A 20,220-nucleotide genomic window follows, 5' to 3' on the forward strand; every position below is an offset into this window, starting at 1 on the left:
GAAGGGCAGGTTGGATGGGGCTTGGAGCAGCCTGGGCTGGTGGGAGGTGTCCCTGCCCATGCAGGGGGTTGGATCTAGATGATCTTTGAGGTCCCTTCCCACCCAAACCATTCCATGACTCAATAACCTCAGCATCAAGCTCACCTTGGGAACCAGAGGGGGTGCTGGACAAACCCCAGGGATGCTGCTTTCCTGCCTGTGCTGCCAGTGAGGGAATCCCCTGCAAAAAGCCCACAGATTTCAGGATTGTGTGTGCTTGCCAACTGCCAAAGCTGTTGAGATGTTCTTCTCAGTGGCTAAAACAGCACCTGTTTTGGGCTCAGAAATCCAAAAGCTTCAAGACTGCCTAAAAAATGAACAGTTCCCCCTCATTATGAAAAAAAGAAACGACCTTTGGATTTTAATACCAAGTTGAAATCTCCTCCCCTAAGAAGTCCTTCCATGCCACGAGCTGTGGTGGTTGCCCATCAATCCTTGGGGCCACCCAAGCTTGGATCAGCCCCTCATCATTCCCTGAGTGGGTGAAAATAGCAGCACCTCCTACACAGGAGAAGGGAAACCCAGCTTTTTCAATGCCTGCTTTGGCTCTTTCCAGCTCCAGGAGACCATGGAGAGGCCCCAGAGAGCACTTCAGGAGTTTATTGGTGATGTGACAACCTTAATGACCCAGCCCAGACACAAGAACCTGAAAAACCTTTGAGCTGCTTCTCTTCACCCTCTCTTGAAGAGGCAAACCTCATTCATTTTTAGTGGCAGCCTAATTTTGTGGCTCCTCTGGTTGTCAGGGAGGTTGGTGGAAGGTGGGAATGACATTGACCTTTCCTCCTCAGGAAACCTGGCTAATTGAATGAGTTGGGAGCCCTCATTAGGAAAAGGTCCAAGATGCTGCCTCTCTTTAGGTGGCACCAACCAGCCTCCCAAAGGTCAACCTGCCTTTGATGAGTTGATCCAAGATCAATGTTTCCCAGTGCAAAAAAGCAACAAACCCTTCTGACCTGAGCCCCTGGGTGTTATTTATTCTCAAGGCTGTTGCTGCTTTATAATTATCATTTATCCCTTTGGATGTTCAAGACTTGGGCAGGATGAATCAACCCTGTGCTGGGGGGGCTTGGGGGTGTTTTTCTGCTAATTATTACACTAAACCTTTGCATTGTTTTAAATAAAGCAGCATTTGCCTTCACAGCACTGACTTTGGTAGCATTTAATGGCTGAGATTGAAGCAGAGAGGAGATTTTTATGCACAGGGAGCTCAGCCTCCCTTGGCAGAAAGGGATGGAGGCAGTGAAGATAATTTAACTCTCTGAGGAGGAGCCTGATGTCAGGCAGCAAGTTACCACCCTGGTTCAATCCTCTTCATGGCTTCTGTGGGCTCTTGCTGCAGATTGTCATCCAAAATCCCCCTGGCCCTGTCTGTGCAGGGCTCTGAACACCCCCCTCATCACTGGGCACCCTCAGGGTTTCACAGGCAGATGATGCAAAAAGATGAGTTGAAGTTAATCAGGAGGGAAAGGTGTTTATTCTAGAATTAATTCTGAAGGACGTGGAGCTGCTGGAGCAAGTCCAGGAGGCCATGGAGATGATGGGAGGGCTGGAGCAGCTCTGGGGACAGGCTGGGAGAGTTGGGGTGTTGAGCCTGGAGAAGAGAAGGCTCCAGGGAGACCTTAGAGCAGCTTCCAGTGCCTGAAGGGGCTCCAGGAAAGCTGGGGAGGGACTTTTCATCAGAGAAGACAGTGACAGGACAAGGGGTGATGGTTTTAAACTGAGACAGGGGAGATTGAGGTGAGATATTAGGAGGAAATTCTTCACTCTAAGGACGGTGAGGAACTGGGATGGGTTGCCCAGGGAGGCTGTTGATGCCCCAGCCCTGGAGGTTTTTAAGGCCAGGTTGGAGGAGGTTTTTTGCAGCCTGTTGTGGTGGGAGGGGTCGCTGCTCATGGCAGGGGGGTTGGAGCTGGATGATCTTTCAGGTCCTTTCCAACCTCAATGATTCTATGATTCTGTAATTCTCCAAGCCTTGGAAACCCCTCCAGGGATGGGGACTCCCCCCTGCCCTGGGCAGCCTGGGCCAGGCCCTGACAACCCTTGCCAGGGAGAAACTGTTCCCAAGGTCCAACCTCAGCCTCCCCTGGCACAACTTGAGGCCGGTTCCTCTGCTCCTGCCCCTTGTTCCTGGGGAGCAGAGCCCGACCCCCCCTGGCTCCAACCTCCTCTCAGGAGTTGAGCTCTTCCTCTGTGTGACCTAGATCAAAAGTCTTGCTGGTAGCCCATGTTTTTTATTCTGTTAAACCACAGCAGCCCAGAACACCACGTGACAAGTCTCCTAAATGGATTGAAGCCTCAAGCTTTATACATTTCATGCTTCTCCTTAGTGCAATTTTATAGCATGTTTTGCATTCCCTCCCCCCCCCCTACTTTTTTTTTGTTTTTCTGCAGTGTGTTCCTCAAATAATTGGTATGAAAATGTTCATCTTTACCCAGCAGCTCCTGGAACACCCGGGCAGAGCTCTCCAATTGTGTTTCTTATTTACACCCCTGTAGCCCCAGTGATTTCCGATCCACTGCGCTGGGATATTAAATCAATAGATAACAGCACCCCAGGAAGGTTAACCCAAAGTGCCTTCCCCTTCCAATCCAAGAGCCACCAACAGAAATGGAGAGTTTTTTCCCCTGGAGTTGATTGTGAATGGTGAGGGGAGCCCAGCCCTGCTCTTCTCTCAACAGCAGCGTCACCTCCTCCAGGCTGGGAGAGTTGGGGGGTTCAGCCTGGAGAAGAGAAGGCTCCAGGGAGACCTTAGAGCAGCTTCCAGTGCCTGAAGGGGCTCCAGGAAAGCTGGGGAGGGGCTTGGGACAAGGGCAGGGAGGGATGGGATGAGGGGGATGGATGAAAACTGGAAGAGGGAGATTGAGGTGAGACATGAGGAGGAAATTCTTTGGTGTGAGGGTGGTGAGAGCCTGGCCCAGGTTGCCCAGGGAAGCTGTGGCTGCCCCATCCCTGGCAGTGTTGAAGGGCAGGTTGGATGGGGCTTGGAGCAGCCTGGGCTGCTGGGAGGTGTCCCTGCCCATGCAGGGGGTTGGATCTAGATGGTCTTTAAGGTCCCTTCCCACCCAAACCTATCTGGGATTGGCTCATTTCTGCCACCCCCCTGATGAGGTACAATAAGCTGCACAAGTCCCAGTACTCCCAGCATCCTTGCTTGGGAGACACAGATGTGTCCCCGTATTTTGGGAGACTCCCTGCCAGGTATTTGCTGCTGCAACTTCTACCTACACTACTCCAAGTCTGGGGTTTGCTGGTTCCACCCTGGGGACTGGAAAGAGTTTTTCCCTGGTATGAATTCCTTCCACCCTGCATCTTTGCCCCCGTGCCAGGGTTTCTTTCCACCATGACTCCTGCCTGGAATATTTCAGACCTTCCTTAAAGCATGTGGGTGATGTGAAGACTTCAGCCCCAAGTTATTTTCCTATTCTTTTCACATCTTCTGCCTTCATGGTTGAAGTCAAACGCTAGAAAATAGAAACTGTACAAGTGTAAAACCCAAAAGACAAAGATTCCCATCTCTTTGTCTTTCCCCCCTCAGCTTCCTTTCCATGCTCCTCATCCTTTTTGACAGTCCTGACACAATATTTTTGCACACCCCAAGATGGCAAGGCTGCCTGGTGCCATGACATCCAGACACAGTCAAAATACCCTTTTCTTTCCACTTGAAAATCCTGCCTGAAGCCTTCTGTGTGTGCTCACTGCTCCCAAATTAGACTGCACATAAATTTAACATGTTCAAATAATGGGCTCCCATATGCAGACAGTTGAGCAAAAGGTATATTTTTCCTGTGACAAGCAACTTGTTAAGACATTTCAGCTTCCCAAGATATGAATGGATACTCAGGAAAGGTCTTTTTTGAGACTGACAATACACTGAATTTTGTTTGCCAAGTTAGCAACAATTACATCACTTCACATATGCCAACGTGACATGGTGGCAGCAGCTCCCAGAGCAGCCCCATCCCAAGTTATGAACCAATATTTTCCTTCCTCTCTTCTTATTTGCATTGCAAAGAGCAGTTTGGGAGAGCAAGCAGGGATCCTGAGCCAGCAGCAAAGCCAGGAGCTTGTAAATCCACCTGCCCACTGGGTTTGTCAGGGGCTGAGAAGGAGAAGGTGGTTTGATGGCATCTCCAATCTCAAATCCACCTCAGTTCTAAAGCCAGATGCAGAGACTGCCATTGGAACCTGGCATTGATAGAATTCCTCCCTGGATCCAAAAGTGACAACTGCTTTGGGTCAATGAGGGTCTGAGGGACCTGGGGTGCAGGAGGAAAGGTCTCATGGGGTGTCCTGGCCATGGTTGGGATGGAGAGGCAGTGAACTGGGGGCTGGGGGTCTCTGGGTGGCTGGTTCCTATGGGACAGATCCCAGAATCCCAGAACATCAGGGGTTGGAAGGGATCTCTGGAGATGATCTAGTCCAAGCCCTGCCAGAGCAGGATCCCCCAGAGCAGATCCCACAGGAACACGTCCAGGAGGGCTGGGAATGTCTCCAGGGATGGAGACTCCCCCACCTCCCTGGGCAGCCTGTCCCAGGGCTCTGCCACCCTCACAGCAAAGAACTTTCTCCTCATCTTCAGCTTGACCCTCCTGGGCTCCACTTGGTGCCCATTGCCCCTTGTCCTGTCCCTGGGCAGCACTGGGAAGAGTCTGGCCCCATCCTCCTGACACTCCCTGCAGATATTGATCCTCCCTCAGCCTGCCCTACAGGTTTGGCCCTGCAACTCCAACATGTCACCCCATGTCTGCCCCTGTCCCTCTCCACAGCAAGGGCTGAGCTCCCAAAGAGCTTCATGGCCTTGGAGAGCCAGGTCTGAGCAGCAGCTGAGGAGATTTAATTCCAAACACATTTACATTATTATGCAAATATTTGGAAATCATCAACTCCTGCACTTAGTAGGTACTAAGAGCTAAATGTTGTCATGGGAACAGCAACTATTAACTGCTCTGGTTAATGTTTTTATTCTGGCAGTGTCCAGAGAGCTCCATGAAGATTGAAGACAACTTGTACCAGGTGCTGTGTCAACGTGGAGGAGGAAAAAGGCCCTTGTTGGAGGGCAAAGGTTCATGTTTTATGAGCTTTACAGTCAGTACCAGTTCTACCTGGATCTGTAAGAACATGACCAAAGTTGCTCCTAATGACTCCAGGAGCTTCTCCTACACCATTTCAGCAAATCAAGAGCCTTATTTTATAGAGTTTTGCCTTGAATCTGACAGCATTTCATGGTCAGGAGAGACCTTCCCAACTACCCCAGTGCAATCCAGCCCTGTATCATCAAGTTCTAGGGTTTGGGAATGTCTCCAGGGATGGAGACTCCCCCACCTCCCTGGGCAGCCTGTCCCAGGGCTCTGCCACCCTCCCAGCAAAGAACTTTCTCCTCATCTTCAGCTTGACCCTCCTGGGCTCCAGTTGGTGCCCATTGCCCCTTGTCCTGTCCCTGGGCACCACTGGGAAGAGTCTGGCCCCATCCTCCTGCCACCCCCTGCAGATATTGATCAGCACTGAGCAGATCCCCCCTCAGCCTCCTCCTCTCCAGGCTGAGCAGCCCCAGCTCTCCCAGCCTTTCCTCACAAGAGATGCCTCCAGGTTGCACACACTTTGGTTGTCCAACCCTGGTACATCCCCAAGCCATCCATGTGGTGGTTCCAGCCCCTGTGGGCTCCCCCAAAGCATCATCTTCCCACTCTACGTTGGGAACCTGGTTTGCCTTTCAAAGGACCAGACTTCAAACAAATGCAACAAGTCAGAAATGAGCATCTCAGATCATTGTCTCTTCTCCCTCACCTGGGCCAGATCAGGCTGGCTTGGAGAAGGAGCTAAAAAGCTCCTGCTAGAAAAGCTTCTGCAATTGAACATGGTTGATGGGACCATGGGAATCTGTTTGAACTCAAGGAATCAAACACCACATAAATAAATCCCAAGTTTGAATGCACCCAACTCTCCTCTCTGCTATTGTGCAGGGGCTGGGAAGGTGCTCAGAGGGGCCTCATCTGCACAGGATCATGAAAGGATGGTGACTCAGAGCTGCTGTGATATTTGCTCCTCTCCCTTCCCTGGTACCCAAAAGCCAACAGAGCCTTCACCCCAAAAAAACCCTCCCACCACAGGGCTCTGCCTTGTGACTGCAGGAGGAACAGGGAGCCTGGCAAGTTTTCCCAACAGTTTTTTGGATGTTTTGTTTAAAATGTCAACATGGGCTTGTGAAAACTGTGGTCACCACTGCTGAGGAACTGATCAGGCTTGCTCTAAAGGGGTGGCTTTGGTGCCATGTGTCACTGCCCATGCTGTTCCCTCTTGCAGGTCCCAGTCTCCAACCCACTTTCTGTGCCTGGGTTTGTTAAAGAAGCTGCTCCAGTGTTGGCAGCAGCTTCCCCCAGAGCAGCTGGGCTGGTACAAGGAGACCTGCTGGGCTGCCCTTGCAGGAGGGACATCTCCATGTCCACCCCAAGTGCTGCCATCCAACCCAGGACTTCTGCAGAGCCCCAGCCTGTCCTGTCAGCACCTTCTGCCCTTCTCTGTGCCAGGACTGGGGGGTGGTTGTGCAGCTCAGAATCAGAGTCACAGAATGCCAGGGGTTGGAAGGGACCTGGAAAGATCCCCCAGCCCAACCCCCCTGCCAGAGCAGGGGCACCCAGAGCACATCACACAGGAACGTGGCCAGGGGTGTTGGAATGTCTCCAGAGAAGGAGACTCCACAGCCTCTCTGGGCAGCCTGGCCCAGGGCTCTGGCACTCTCACCCCAAAGAAGTTCTTCCTGAGATTCACATGGAACCTCCTGGGCTCCAGTTTGCACCCACTGCCCCTTGTCCTGTCACTGGACATCACTGCACAAAGCCTGGCTCTGTCCTCCTGACACTGCCCTGAACAGATTTGTGCCCATGGATGAGGTGGCCCCTCAGTCTCCTCTTCTCCAAGCCCAACAGCCCCAGCTCCCTCAGCCTTTCCTCAGCAGGGAGATGTTCCCCTCCCTCCAGCATCTCTGGGGCTCTGCCCTGGGCTCTTCCCAGCAGTTCCCTGTCCTTCTGGAACTGAGGGGCCCAGAACTGGACACATCATTCCAGATGTGGCCTCACCAAGGCAGAACAGAGGGGGAGGAGAACCTCTCCTGACCTACCAACCACCCCCTTTCTAACCCACCCCAGATGCCACTGGCCTTCTTGGCCACAAGGGCACATTGCTGGTCATGCTCATCCTCCTGCCCACCAGGACCCCCAGGGCCCTTTCTCCTCCCCTGCTCTCCAGCAGCTCAGCCCCCAACCTGTACTGGTACCTGGGGTTGTTCTTCCCCAGATGCAAAACTCTACACATGCCCTTGTTGAACTTCATCAAGTTTCTCCCCACCCAACTCTCCAGCCTGTCCAGGTCCCTCTGAATGGCAGCACAGCCTGCTGGTGTTGGGGGACAGATGCCATCCATCCCAAATGCCCTGGGCTCAGGGAGCAGAGCCCTTGGCCCACCCAGGCAGCTCTGACCCACCCAAAGACAACAGTTGAGGCAACAAACGGCCCCAAAATTCAAGCTGGAGGAAATCACAGACAACACTGGAGGTCCAACATGAAACGTGGCCTCCCAAAATTGCCTTTCTAGGCCAGAAGGACACACTGGGGCATCTGAAGGAGACACCACCCACACCTCTTGTCACCCACCCAGGTTGGGCAATGACAGTCCTTTTTGGCACCCCAACCATCAGCACCAAGACACCCAAGCCCAGCACTCACTGACAAGCTGCACCATGGACATGCTGGTCCCAACAGGCAGCCCCAGACACTGGGAAGAAAAGCCACCTGTGGGCTCCTCTTCCAAGACCTGTTAGGTACAGACACTGCTTGGGGTTCCAAAAGCATCACCAGGACATGCACGTTTGCAGGAGGAAAAAGAAGCTCTTACCTGTTTCTCCCCATATGGGCAAATATTCATCCTGCTGGATGTCCAGCATGATTTCCAGTCCATTGCCTGTCCCACCCTTAACCGTGGTAAGCAGAGGCCTTCCTTCTTCTCCTGAGTTAAACATGTAGCATTTCCCATATTTTGTAAACACCTGAGAAGAGAGAAGAGAGCAAGAATGTACTATTTCCCAGGGAATCATCCCCTCTGCCCACCCAGGGGCAGGAGAGGGATGAGGAACATCCTCATGAGGATGAGGAGGGAAGTACGTGCAGGGAAATCCAACCCAGTTTGGTCACTGCTGGTGTTTTGTGCCCCTTACAGGAATAAAAGATGGAAGGGAGGAAGGAAAAGGTGTTTTCAAGCAGGAAAAAAAAGTCTTTCATGTCATGTGAAGGACCCAGAAAGCTGTGCTGGAGCTCGTGCTAAAATAGGACACAGTTCCTCAGGCATCTCAGACCACCCTAGGGGTGGGGTCAGCCCCATGGGATGGGGACACCAGCACTGAAAGCCACACTCACTCCATGCTCATCCAGCTGCTGATCATCTAACCCTGATCATCTAACCTCTTGTCACTGCTTTCCACCCCAAAGGCAGCAACATGAAGGATGCCTGTGATCTTCTGACTCAAAATCATCCCATGAGCTCCTCACTCTGCCACTACTTGGTGAATAAGACGAGTTAAAAACACTTGGACAAGTGAGGAGAGATGTCCTCTGTGGCTTTTGCTCTCTCTGTAATCTCATTTTGGCCTGTCTCCTGAAAAAAACCCAACTTTGGGAAAGGCCAGGTGGTGGTTGTGAGGCCACCAGCAGCTCTGCAGTGTGGGGTGGGCAGGGGTCTCCAGGTGAGGTGGACATGGGGCAGCTCTCAGTGGAGCAGCAGAGATGGGACATCTTGGATCACAGAGGCACTGACAGCCTCAGGAACTGACCAGTCCTGTGCTCAGCCTTCCCACAGGCTGGGAGAACGTACTGGAAGCCAAAGATTAAGACACAACAAGTCCTTCCTGTGTATTGCAGGGACAGACCAGGGGACGTGGAGATGGGCTGGACTTTTCCCAGAACCTCAGAGGCATTGAGAAACCCCTCACCCACTGCACGTGGTGACTCCTGCCAAGCATGGAACAGGGAGCATGAGTTGTCTTTGGGTCACTGCTACTTCCCAGCTCTGGGAAGTCCAGGTTTTGCCACCACTGAGAAACCAGCAAACCCCAGGCATGAATATTCCAAGGGAGGGGAGCCCAGCACGTTGGCTGAACCCATCCCAAACCACAGGGTGCTAACACAGCTGCTGAGATCACCCCAAGATGATTCACCCCACTCACCAGAAGCTGGAGTCACCAGCAATTTATTCCCCTCAAATTACACATCCTGTAATCACAGCAGCAGGGGAGCAGGTGAAAAAAAAAACCCCAACAACCCACCAGAGAACCATGAAACCACATTTGGGTTTAGAAACCTCCAACTGGAGCAGAAAAGATGCAGAGAACAGGAAGTGTTTGCAGGGGGGGGGGGGAAACCAGGCCCTTCAAACAAGATGTCCAGGTGGAAATCCCATGTTAAGACATGACTGACCCATGAAACCACTGAAGCTGGAAGGAGAAGCTGAACAGGACACCCTGGATGGGTTTGCCTGGAGAAGCTTTGAAGGCAGAAAGTAGAAAAATATCTAATTAGGGTGGTTTAAAAGTCAGCAAGAAAAGTCTCTTTGGGCTGGAGCTCATCTTCTCACTCAGCTCCATCCAGCCCAAGAACTCCAAGGCACCTGCTCCAAGCAAATCACAGCAGAAGTGGGGACAGCTTGGAGATCCACTCCCAAAGCACATCCCTGATCCAGCAGAACCCCCTGTAGATGCCTCCAGTGTGGGTGTGAGACACTGGATGCTGCTCCCACTGCTCCCTTCCAGCAGCCTTCACTGGGAGGGCACCACCAGGGCTACAGGGAGCCAGGCCTGACAGCACAGAGAGTCAAAACCCCAAGGGAATGATCTGAGGATGAAGAAATGAGAGCCCTTCCCTGAAGGCCAAGGCTGGGAAAGGCAGCTGTGAGCAGGGATGCTGCTCAAGCAGTGGCCAGGGAGGCCTCCAGGCAACCTTCTGCTTGGCTTGGTGCTGCTCCCAGGGAGAAAGGAGCCATAAATCCAGCAAACAAACAAGAAAGAGGGGGAAAAAAAGGAAATGGGAAAGGAAGAAGGAAAGGAAGGGAAGAAAGTCACCCTGTTCACTGCAGCTGGGACCTCCCTAGAAGCCAGTGAAGTTGTTTCAGGGAAGCTGTGGCTGCCCCATCCCTGGCAGTGTTGAAGGGCAGGTTGGATGGGGCTTGGAGCAGCCTGGGCTGGTGGGAGGTGTCCCTGCCCATGCAGGGGGTGGGTCTGGATGATCTTTGAGGTCCCTTCCAACCCAAACCAGTCCATGATTCTCAGCCACAGTGCTCAGTGCCCACCCATGGTGGCAGCTCATGGCACAGGACAACCACAGGTACCTCTCCTGAGACCCTCAACCACAAGGTTTCCCATCTTGCCCTAAAAAGACTATTTATAGTAGCACTTCCAAAGCCACTGCCAAGTTCAAAAATCCATACACACTCATTTCCACTCCCATGAAACCATCTGCTGTTCCTCACAACGTTGCTCTGAATTATTATTTAGGAAGATTGTGGCTTTTTCAGGGGATCCTCTTGGTTTCAGGCTCTTTTTTTGGGCTCCCTGATAACAGGGAAGGATTCAGAGCATGATCAGGATAAAAAGAGCTCAGAAAGGGCAGCATCACTAGATCTTAACTGCAGTGGGGCACCTGGGACAGTAAACATGAGGCAATGCAGGATGATTTAACCTCAGTTTATTTGTCTTGGGGGAAAACAAGACTCCTCACTGTTTGTTTAACTCAGAATAAAAAGAAGGTTCAGCACAAGCCAGAAACAGAAATACAAATGTGTGCCTTGAGACTAGACTATAAAAATACCCATTTTTTCCTCTTTGATGGATCACTTGTTACTCTTGACAGCTCCTTTGAAAACCCCCTTTTAAGTACAAGATAAACATGCTCCAAAATTGGTGAAATATTATATGGAAGTAGGTGTTTGAGTGACACAACCAGCTCTTCTTTAGGATGTCATGGGGGAAATGGGCATGTTGGGCAACTCAAGGGGTACCTCAAACTGGGTCCATGGACAAAACAGAAGACACCACCACAAAAAGAGAAGTTTAGGTTGGATATCAGGAGAAGGTTTTTCACCCAGAGGGTGGCTGAGCACTGGAACCAGCTCCCCAGGCAGTGGTCACAGCACCAAGCCTGCCTGATGATGCTCTGAGGCACATGGGGTGATTCTTGGGGTGCCCTGCACAGGGACAGGAGTTGAACTCGATGATCCTGATGGGTCCCTTCCAACTCAGCATGTTCCATGACTCCATGAAAAGCTCTGAGACCCTGATGTACCTCCTGCTGCCTGGCAAACCAGCAGCCCAAGTAAGATGGATACTCAAAATGCAAGCAAGGCTGACCTGAGGCACAGAGCAACAGGTATTGCCCAGTTTACAACCAGCATGGACAGGACAAGCAAATCTGATAAATTATCCTTTCAACAAAATGATGGTAAAAGCAAGTAATTTGAAGTCTGTAAATGACTTTTTAAAATCCAGAGAAAGGCACAGGCTAGAGCTCACAGACAAGGAAAGCATCAGCTGTCAGATTAAGGTACTACCCATCAACAAGAGCAAATGAGCTTCCCTGGCAATGGTTTTCCCCACAATTATGGTACACAAAGGTTCAGGGAGACATATCCTATCAGGTTATCTCTAACAGAACCATGGATAACAGAAAAAGAAAAGGAAAACAAAGGGACTTGCCAGACAGGTCCAGGAGAAAGGGAACATGAAGCTGAAAGGGCCTGGGCAGAGCAGAGATGGGTTTGGGCAGGAACACACAGGAGATGATGGGGAAAATATCCTGTTCAGGAGGAAAGATGACCTTATTTCTGTGATTTTGGCAGAGAGACAAATTCCCATGGCTACCAGCTCTCCCATGGCATCTGCTGAGCTGGCAGTGGCAGTGAGCCATGTCATTATTGGACTGGAGGTGAGAGGAGCAGCAGGGTCTGCTTGGCTCCATGCAAGCACAGCCCAGTGGTCCAGTTCCTCCCAGCCTGGCAGGAGGCAGCAGTGCATTATTCAACAGGAAATGATGGCTGGGAAGAGCATATTGCAAGGGTTGCCTGCAATAAACAGGCTGCAGAAGCCTGATCCCAAGGGGATCTCTTCCCAAAGGAGAACAGCTTGGCAAGGAGAGGATCTGACAGGCAGAAAGGACTTCACCTCCTGTCCTAAGTAGGGAAGGAAAGCAGGAATCAAATCCCCATGCAGAGTCTGACCAGCCTTTAGATCATTCTCTTCACTGGAGACCTTTTCATATCTCAGTCCTACAAAACCTTTGGGGGAGGAACATAAACCTCACAGACCCAAGTGAAGGTCGAGCGGCCTCATTTAAACACCAACACAAACCAGGAAGGAAAACACACCTAGATGTGTTACTCTGGTATCTCCTGCCCCTCAAAGGGCAGCCAGAGGTTTCTTTGAAATTCATGTCTGATTTGTATTACTGGAAACCTGGCACAGAGACCCATCAGATGAGCCAAATATCCACCCCTCACGGTGTCGGGTTTAACCTCGCAGTGGAGAAGGGTCACGGGGATGGAGCTCTGGAAAGCAGAGCCATGGAGCTGCCAGAGATGTGTTCACAAGGACAGGGTTGTCCTCTTGGTCTCCAAGGCTGAGCTATCCCAGTGGGGCTTGTCAAGCAGCTGGGCAAGGCAAGGCAGGGAGCTGCTTCCTCCCATGTCTGCCCTCTGGGCACCCCTGGCACACAGTTTGGGAGCAGCAGGGATGTCAGCTCTGCTTCCCCACAACCCTGCTGCTTTTAAAGAAGAAGCTATCAAGGTCCTAGGCACAGCCTGAGGCTGAGATAGTCTTCTGCTGGCATTAATGTAAGTTCTTTTACAAACTAGCAGCAGCCAGCATCCCAAATGGAACAGGCTGTCGTTGCTGACAAGCTGCTACAACGTGCACAACACTCCTGATTCACTGGTCTCCTCCTTCAAAACCAGTTCGTGCCACTGGACAGGACCAACATGCTTCCTGATTTATTGATCAGAGGATGCCAGGTTGGAAGGGACCTCAAGGGTCATCTTGTCCAAGTTTTTTAGATAATGAGATAGTTTAAATGAGATGGCCCAGCACCCTGTCAGGCTGTCTGAAACCTAAATCATGGAATTGTTTTGGTTGGAGAAGAGCTTGAAGCTCATCCAGCCCAACCCTTCCCCCAGCCCTGCCCAGGCCACCCCTGCCCCGTGTCCCTCAGCACCATCTCCAGGGCTTGGAAACCCCTCCAGGGATGGGGACTCCCCCCCTGCCCTGGGCAGCCTGGGCCAGGCCCTGACAACCCTTGCCAGGGAGAAACTGTTCCCAAGGTCCAACCTCAGCCTCCCCTGGCACAACTTGAGGCCGGTTCCTCTGCTCCTGCCCCTTGTTCCTGGGGAGCAGAGCCCGACCCCCCCTGGCTCCAACCTCCTCTCAGGCAGCTGCAGAGCCAGCAGGTCTCCCCTCAGCTCCTTGTCTCCAGGCTGGACACCCCCAGCTCCCTCAGCTGCTCCTGCTCACACTTGTGCTCCAGCCCCTTCCCCAGCTCCCTTGCCCTTCCCTGGACACGCTCCAGCCCCTCCGTGTCCTTCTTGTAGCACCTGACTACACATTTCTTGACCACCTCCAGGGTTGGTGACTCCACCAGCTCCCTGGGCAGCTCTTCCAGGGCCTGACCACTCTTTCAGTGCAGAAATTCTTCCTAATATCCAACCTAACCCTCCCTGGTGCAGCTTCAGGCCATTTCCTCTGTCCTGCCATGACTCACCTGGGAGAAGAGCCCAACTCCCACCTCCCTGCAACCTCCTTTCAGGTGCTTGTAGAGAGCAATGAGCTCTTCCCTCAGCCTCCTCTTCTCCAAACTAAACATCCCCAGTTCCCTCAGCTGCTCCTGGCATGACTTGTTCTCTAGACCCTTCCCAAGCTGGTAGCTCTTCCCTGGACACACTTCAATGTCCTTTTTATAGTGAAGGGCCCAGAACTGGACCCAGCACTGGGGGTGCAGCCCCACACTAAGAGATCTTGCCATTCTCTCCTTCTTTGTGCAACCAGCCCCTCTACCCATCAGGACATATTGGTGCAAGCAGCTGTTGGAGTGGTGAGCACTCATGGAAGGTCCTTATAGGCAGCATAAATCACCTCCTGAGCCATCACTGCCATTTAGCCCTGGTTGAGTGGATATTTAAAAAGAAATACAGCACTAATATTCCACAGCAAATGAATTAACTATAATGGTAAAACTCCAAGTATTTGAGAATTATGTTGGTCCATAAACTCAGAAAGCTGCTACCCTCTCTCTGAGCCCCATCAAGCCCTAATTGCTTCCACACATAACAAACTGATGTGACAGGAGCTCTTTCCCACCAGGCCATAATTCATTAGTTGTAGGGAACAATATCTGTATCTCCCACATGAACATCAATTAACAAATTAACATCTCTTGATGTCCCAGGACTTGGTTTGCAGAAGAACATCCATGGGTCCTTCAGGAACCTGATGCAGAACATCAGTGGGTCCTTCAGGAACCTGATGCAGAACATCCCAGGAACCTGATGCAGAACATCAGTGGGTCCTTCAGGAACCTGATGCAGAACACCAACCTCTGCTTTTCACTGGTTTTAGGTTTTTTGGGGGGGGCAGAGGATGGGGCTTTTTTGGCAAAGAGTTTCTCATCTTATGCAAATCAATGACCCAGCATCAATGTGAAGCCACTTGGCACATGTGAACATGCTTTGCACACCAGTGAAATGAGGTCACCAGCCTGGGACACACCAGGCTGGCACTATGACCTCAGCAGGCTTGGGCTGAACAAGGTCAGACATGATAAAAAAACTGGACAATGCCCTCAGGAAGCAGCAGATGGTGTGGAGAGAGGAGAAAGGAGGGGGATGGTGTATTGCTTTCCTCCTTTGTGACCACCAAGGTTGTCCCTCCACCAGCAGCAACACATGGATGAGCTCTGCACACCCTGGCTGGAGGAGCCCAGAGCCCTTTCACAGGTGCCAGCAGATGGCTTGAAGGCCAGGATTCATTTGGATAATGATGACAATCTGTCTTCCTAACCTCTCCCCACTGAGTCATTTAATGAATAGTTCCTCATGACCCTTGCTGAACTCCCTGCTCTGCCTCCAGCCCAGCAGCACCTGCAGCTCCAGGACTGACAGTGGCAATTTTGGGTATGGCCTTGCCAAAAACACCTCCTCAAGAGCCATAGGAGCTCCTGGATTCCCCCAGCACCCATGCACAGGAAGAACCTCATGCAGGTGCTATGCAGTCTTAGCAAAGAGGGTGGACAAAACATTTGGACTTGAAATGTCAGGGCCAAACCCCTGCAGCTAAGGAAGGATCTCATGACCAAAAGCCCATCTTCAGAATTCCCAACCCAGCAAGGAACAACCCAAAGCCAAAGGAGGGATGGGGAAACCCTCATGAGCTGGTCCATCCTGGTCATCTAGGGTGAAAGTGGCTGGAGATCCCTCAGCCATGGCCTTCAGCCCCTCTGCAACCCTCTGAGATGTGGAGAACCTGCAGGACAGCTCCTCCCCAGCCAACAGCAGAGGGTTTGCTCCTCCCTGTAAGATTGTTCTTCTCTCTGGAGCTGTGAAGGCCCTTCCCTGCCTAGAAAGCCCAGCCCTTCTGCAGAGCCAGCCCAGGAAGGAGGAAAAGGACAAACAGCTCCAAATACTCCCAATGGGACAACTTCATCTCCTGCCTTTTCTGAAGAAAAAGCAGCAACTGCTCCCTCGTCCCCAGGCAGAGGAGATAAGTACTAAATGTTGTACTGAAAACAGCATTTCTCTGTAACCAGTGAAGCTGAAAACCCTGGGAGGCTTTTACTGCTTGAGTGGTACAACTTCTGCCTGAAGTGAACTATTTGGGGCACCAGGAAAAGCTGACTGACCATCTCCAGGACTCCCAAACCACCAAGCAGCAGCCTGAAACCAAAGCAGAGGATGGGGAAACCCTCATGAGCTGGTTTGTGCTGCTCATCCAGCCCATCCCCACCTAACCAAGGGCTCATGGGGGGGCTCAGGACCAGCCTGGCCACCACAACCAGTGTGACCAACCACAGAGATGCTGGAGGGAGGGGAACATCTCCCTGCTGAGGAAAGGCTGAGGGAGCTGGGGCTGTTGGGCTTGGAGAAGAGGAGACTGAGGGGCCACCTCATCCATGGGCACAAATCTGTTCAGGGCAGTGTCAGGAGGACAGAGCCAGGCTTTGTGCAGTGATGTCCAGTGACAGGACAAGGGGCAGTGGGTGCAAACTGGAGCCCAGGAGGTTCCATGGGAATCTCAGGAAGAACTTCTTTGGGGTGAGAGTGCCAGAGCCCTGGGCCAGGCTGCCCAGAGAGGCTGTGGAGTCTCCTTCTCTGGAGACATTCCAACCCCCCTGGATCCTGTGTGATGTGCTCTGGGTGCCCCTGCTCTGGCAGGGGGGTTGGGCTGGGGGAGCTTTCCAGCTCCCTTCCAACCCCTGGGATGCTGGGATTCCATGATTCTATGATCCCTGCCCTGGCAAAGGCAACAGACAGCAAGATCTCCAGCCAGGACAGCCACAGGGAGAGATGATGCTCTCAGCAAATCCACTTCACTCCCACTGGGTTAATAAACATCATTCCTGAGAACTTTTGATGTGGGCTTGAAGCAGATTTGGAGCACAGAGCATTTAAACTCCTCTCATCAGGCCAAGCTCTGCTGCTCACAACAAACATACAAGGAGAATATTTAGTGCCAGACACCTTTCTGGAGACAGCCCCACAGAAGGTGTGTGAAAAGGACTGGAATATTTTCCCAGGGGAAATGCAAAGGAAAAAGATAATACAGGAATGAAAGGATTTTGTGTTTCCAAACCTCACACAAGCACCTGAGCCACAGTCTCTGCAGTGCAGACACTCTGGAAACATCCTTTGGCAGGAGTATTAACCCCAGTTAACCTCTTCATTTAAATTACTGCTGAAGTAGTTGATTCAGGGAGGGATTTTATAGCCACTATTTATGGTTTGTCCAGCCCCAGCTCTGAGCAGCTCCTTGCTCTCCCAGAAGGAGGTGGGAAACACAGTTTGATCTGAGTTATGGGGGGTTTTAGGAGCTGCCCCTGAACAACTCAACTGAAGCCCCAGGAGCAGAGAGAGGCAGGGACACCCCAGCTCTTCCCACGAGGTGGGGAGTGTCCAAGGATTTCCTGAGCAGCAGCAACTTGATACCAGCCAGGCACGAGCATCTCCTCTGTGACTGCATCCCTCTTCCAGGGCTGGGGCAGTCGTGCTCATCACAGAGTCCCAGCATCCCAGGGGTTGGAAAGGAGCTGGAAAGCTCCCCCAGCCCAACCCCCCTGCCAGAGCAGGGGCACCCAGAGCACATCACACAGGAACGTGGCCGGGGGGGTTGGAATGTCTCCAGAGAAGGAGACTCCACAGCCTCTCTGGGCAGCCTGGCCCAGGGCTCTGGCACTCTCACCCCAAAGAAGTTCTTCCTGAGATTCCCATGGAACCTCCTGGGCTCCAGTTTGCACCCACTGCCCCTTGTCCTGTCACTGGACATCACTGCACAAAGCCTGGCTCTGTCCTCCTGACACTGCCCTGAACAGATTTGTGCCCATGGATGAGGTGGCCCCTCAGTCTCCTCTTCTCCAAGCCCAACAGCCCCAGCTCCCTCAGCCTTTCCTCAGCAGGGAGATGTTCCCCTCCCTCCAGCATCTCTGGGGCTCTGCCCTGGGCTCTTCCCAGCACTTCCCTGTCCTTCTGGAACTGAGGGGCCCAGAACTGGACACAACATTCCAGATGTGGCCTCACCAGGGCAGAACAGAGGGGCAGGAGAACCTCCCTTGACCTACCAACCCCCCCCTTTCTAACCCACCCCAGATGCCATTGGCCTTCTTGGCCACAAGGGCACATTGCTGGTCATGCTCATCCTCCTGCCCACCAGGACCCCCAGGGATTTTTTTTTAAACCCTGAATATTTTATTCAACTCCAAGCCCTTCCCAGAGATCCTGGTCACTTCAGGTGAACCACAACAACAGGGAGCGGCGCTGCCCCAGCACTGGGACAGAAGTGGAAACACGAGGTGCAGCAGGACAAGGGAAGGACAAGGAGATGCTTCACTAGAGCAAAGAAACATTGGACCATGACAGAAGAGAGTGAGGCAGCTCACCTGGACTCCTCCTTAAAACCAACACGCAGGTATTTTTGCTGGAGACCCCCAAAGAGGCTCCTTATGGTCTAGTCTATTTACTCACTACCAAAGGGCTCAGGTGGCCACTGGCTCCTTCCTCACATTTTCACAGCACATTTCATACTTAAAGGGGACTCAAAGCTCTTCATGGACAAACACAGTTTCCTTGACCATCCCAGATGAATTTTTTTTCCATTGAAATATACACAGAATCATGGACTGGTTTGGGTTGGAAGGGACCTTAAAGATCATCAGGTTCCAACCCCCTGCATGGGCAGGGACACCTCCCACCAGCCCAGGCTGCTCCAAGCCCCATCCAACCTGCCCTTCAACACCCCCAGGGATGGGGCAGCCACAGCTTCCCTGGGCAGCCTGGGCCAGGCTCTCACCACCCTCACAGGGAAGAGTTTCTATATCCCAACTCTGCTGCTGAGGAGACACAGACCTGAGATCCTGAACTAGAGACAAACCCCAAGCTGTAGGAGAGAAGAAAACATGCAATTGAACTTTTCCTTGTCCCAGCCCAGCCCTTGGCTCTCTGGAGCATCTTCAGGGCAGAGCTCTGGCACCTGGAGCTGAGCACATGTGAGAAGGGAGCCAACGTGGCCCCTTCCAGTGCTTGTAGTTGCTTCTAGCTCATAATAACCCCAGAATCTATTCATAACCCAGGCTCGGAAATGAGTTTGTTCAGCACACACAGCATGGTTTTAAAGTAGAAAAATATCCTTTTAATTAGCTTGCCATGTATATCTGTATATAACTATATATCTATATATATATCCCCCAGAATTTGCCAGCCCCTGAGATGCTGCCTTTTCCAGCTTCAAGGTGGAGATGAGGGTCTCACCCTCCCTGTAAAGACCAAATCCTTGGCCCACTTACCCATCCCCTGTCCAAATCACACTGTTTGGTTTCCAAGCACCTATGGAGGAGCTTCTCTTTCTAATACCAGGGCAGAAACCCTTTGCCTCTGGCCAGCCCTACGTAGGGAGGGACTGGAATTTGTCACACCAAACCCACCACCCTGCTGTGAACACCATCAGCTGCTGCTGCAGAAACAGGGGGAGGCAGTAATGTCAGGTTTTGAGAACCTATACTCAAAATCAAGACCTATTTTTACCTCCCAGCATTGGCTTTGCCCTCCCTCCCATTTACTGCCCTCTAAGTTCACAGCTCAGCAACCCAAGTTGCACCAAAGAAGCCCAGATGCCACCAGTGGTGGGAACATCTCCTGATCCAAATGCAAATGACCCTAAAAAGCACAGTGCAAGGGCTTCCAAAACCAGCAACACACCATGTCTCCTCTTCCTTTTAGTTCAAAACTCCAGGCAAACATCATGCACCACTCCCTGCCCTCCTAACTAATCAAAGCACCAGCAAAACAACTTTATCAAGCAGAAAACACCCACTATCAACATCCCCAGGACCAAAATCCCTGAAGATTTAGCTTGTACCCTCCAGCCAGGCCCTGGAATCACAGATATCCCTGAGCAACTTTCCCCTGCTCTTACTTTATGCCTCGCTCCTCAGGAATAAAGCTCCAGTAATAAGGAATAAAACTCCAGTAATCAGGAATAAAACTCAACTCTACAAATGTAAAAACCAGCTGTTGAGAAATCTAAAAGCTTTCTTTTGTGATGAACTGGACACCAGCTCCTGAAAGGCTCTGCTCCCCAGCACTCTGGCTGAACACCTTGCTGAATAAAGAGCTTCCTCCTCTCCATTTCAAGGAATTTATGGGATGCAGTTTCTATTCCTGATGACATCCTGCACCTCCAGCTCATCAGCACACCCAGCTCTGTTTGCTTAGCAACACTGATAAGAAAGACTGTTTCATAAATTCCTTCAAGTGGACTTTGAGAGGTATTTTGACACCAAACCAAGGGATTTTAAATTGAGCTGTTCAATCCCTACGTGTGATATCCCAAGAGCTCAGGCTGCCACAGGCAGGTGAGGGGCTGGGACCTGCAGCCTGGGGGTGCTGGGTGG

General features: G+C 51.8%; 1 protein-coding gene across 1 annotated transcript in view; it reads right to left on the minus strand.

Moving 5' to 3' along the window:
* LOC104390220 (acid-sensing ion channel 2) overlaps positions 1–20,220 on the minus strand; it is a 511,958-nt gene that overhangs the window by 30,803 nt on the left and 460,935 nt on the right. Inside the window, exon 2 of the mRNA XM_009999325.1 lies at positions 7,931–8,081. Coding sequence (XP_009997627.1) covers positions 7,931–8,081 — 151 coding nt within the window. The remainder of the gene's footprint in view (positions 1–7,930; positions 8,082–20,220) is intronic.

Source organism: Chaetura pelagica, unplaced genomic scaffold, assembly GCF_000747805.2.
Source record: "Chaetura pelagica isolate M959 unplaced genomic scaffold, ChaPel_1.0 scaffold625, whole genome shotgun sequence".
In the NCBI taxonomy this organism is placed as follows: Eukaryota; Metazoa; Chordata; class Aves; order Apodiformes; family Apodidae; genus Chaetura; species Chaetura pelagica.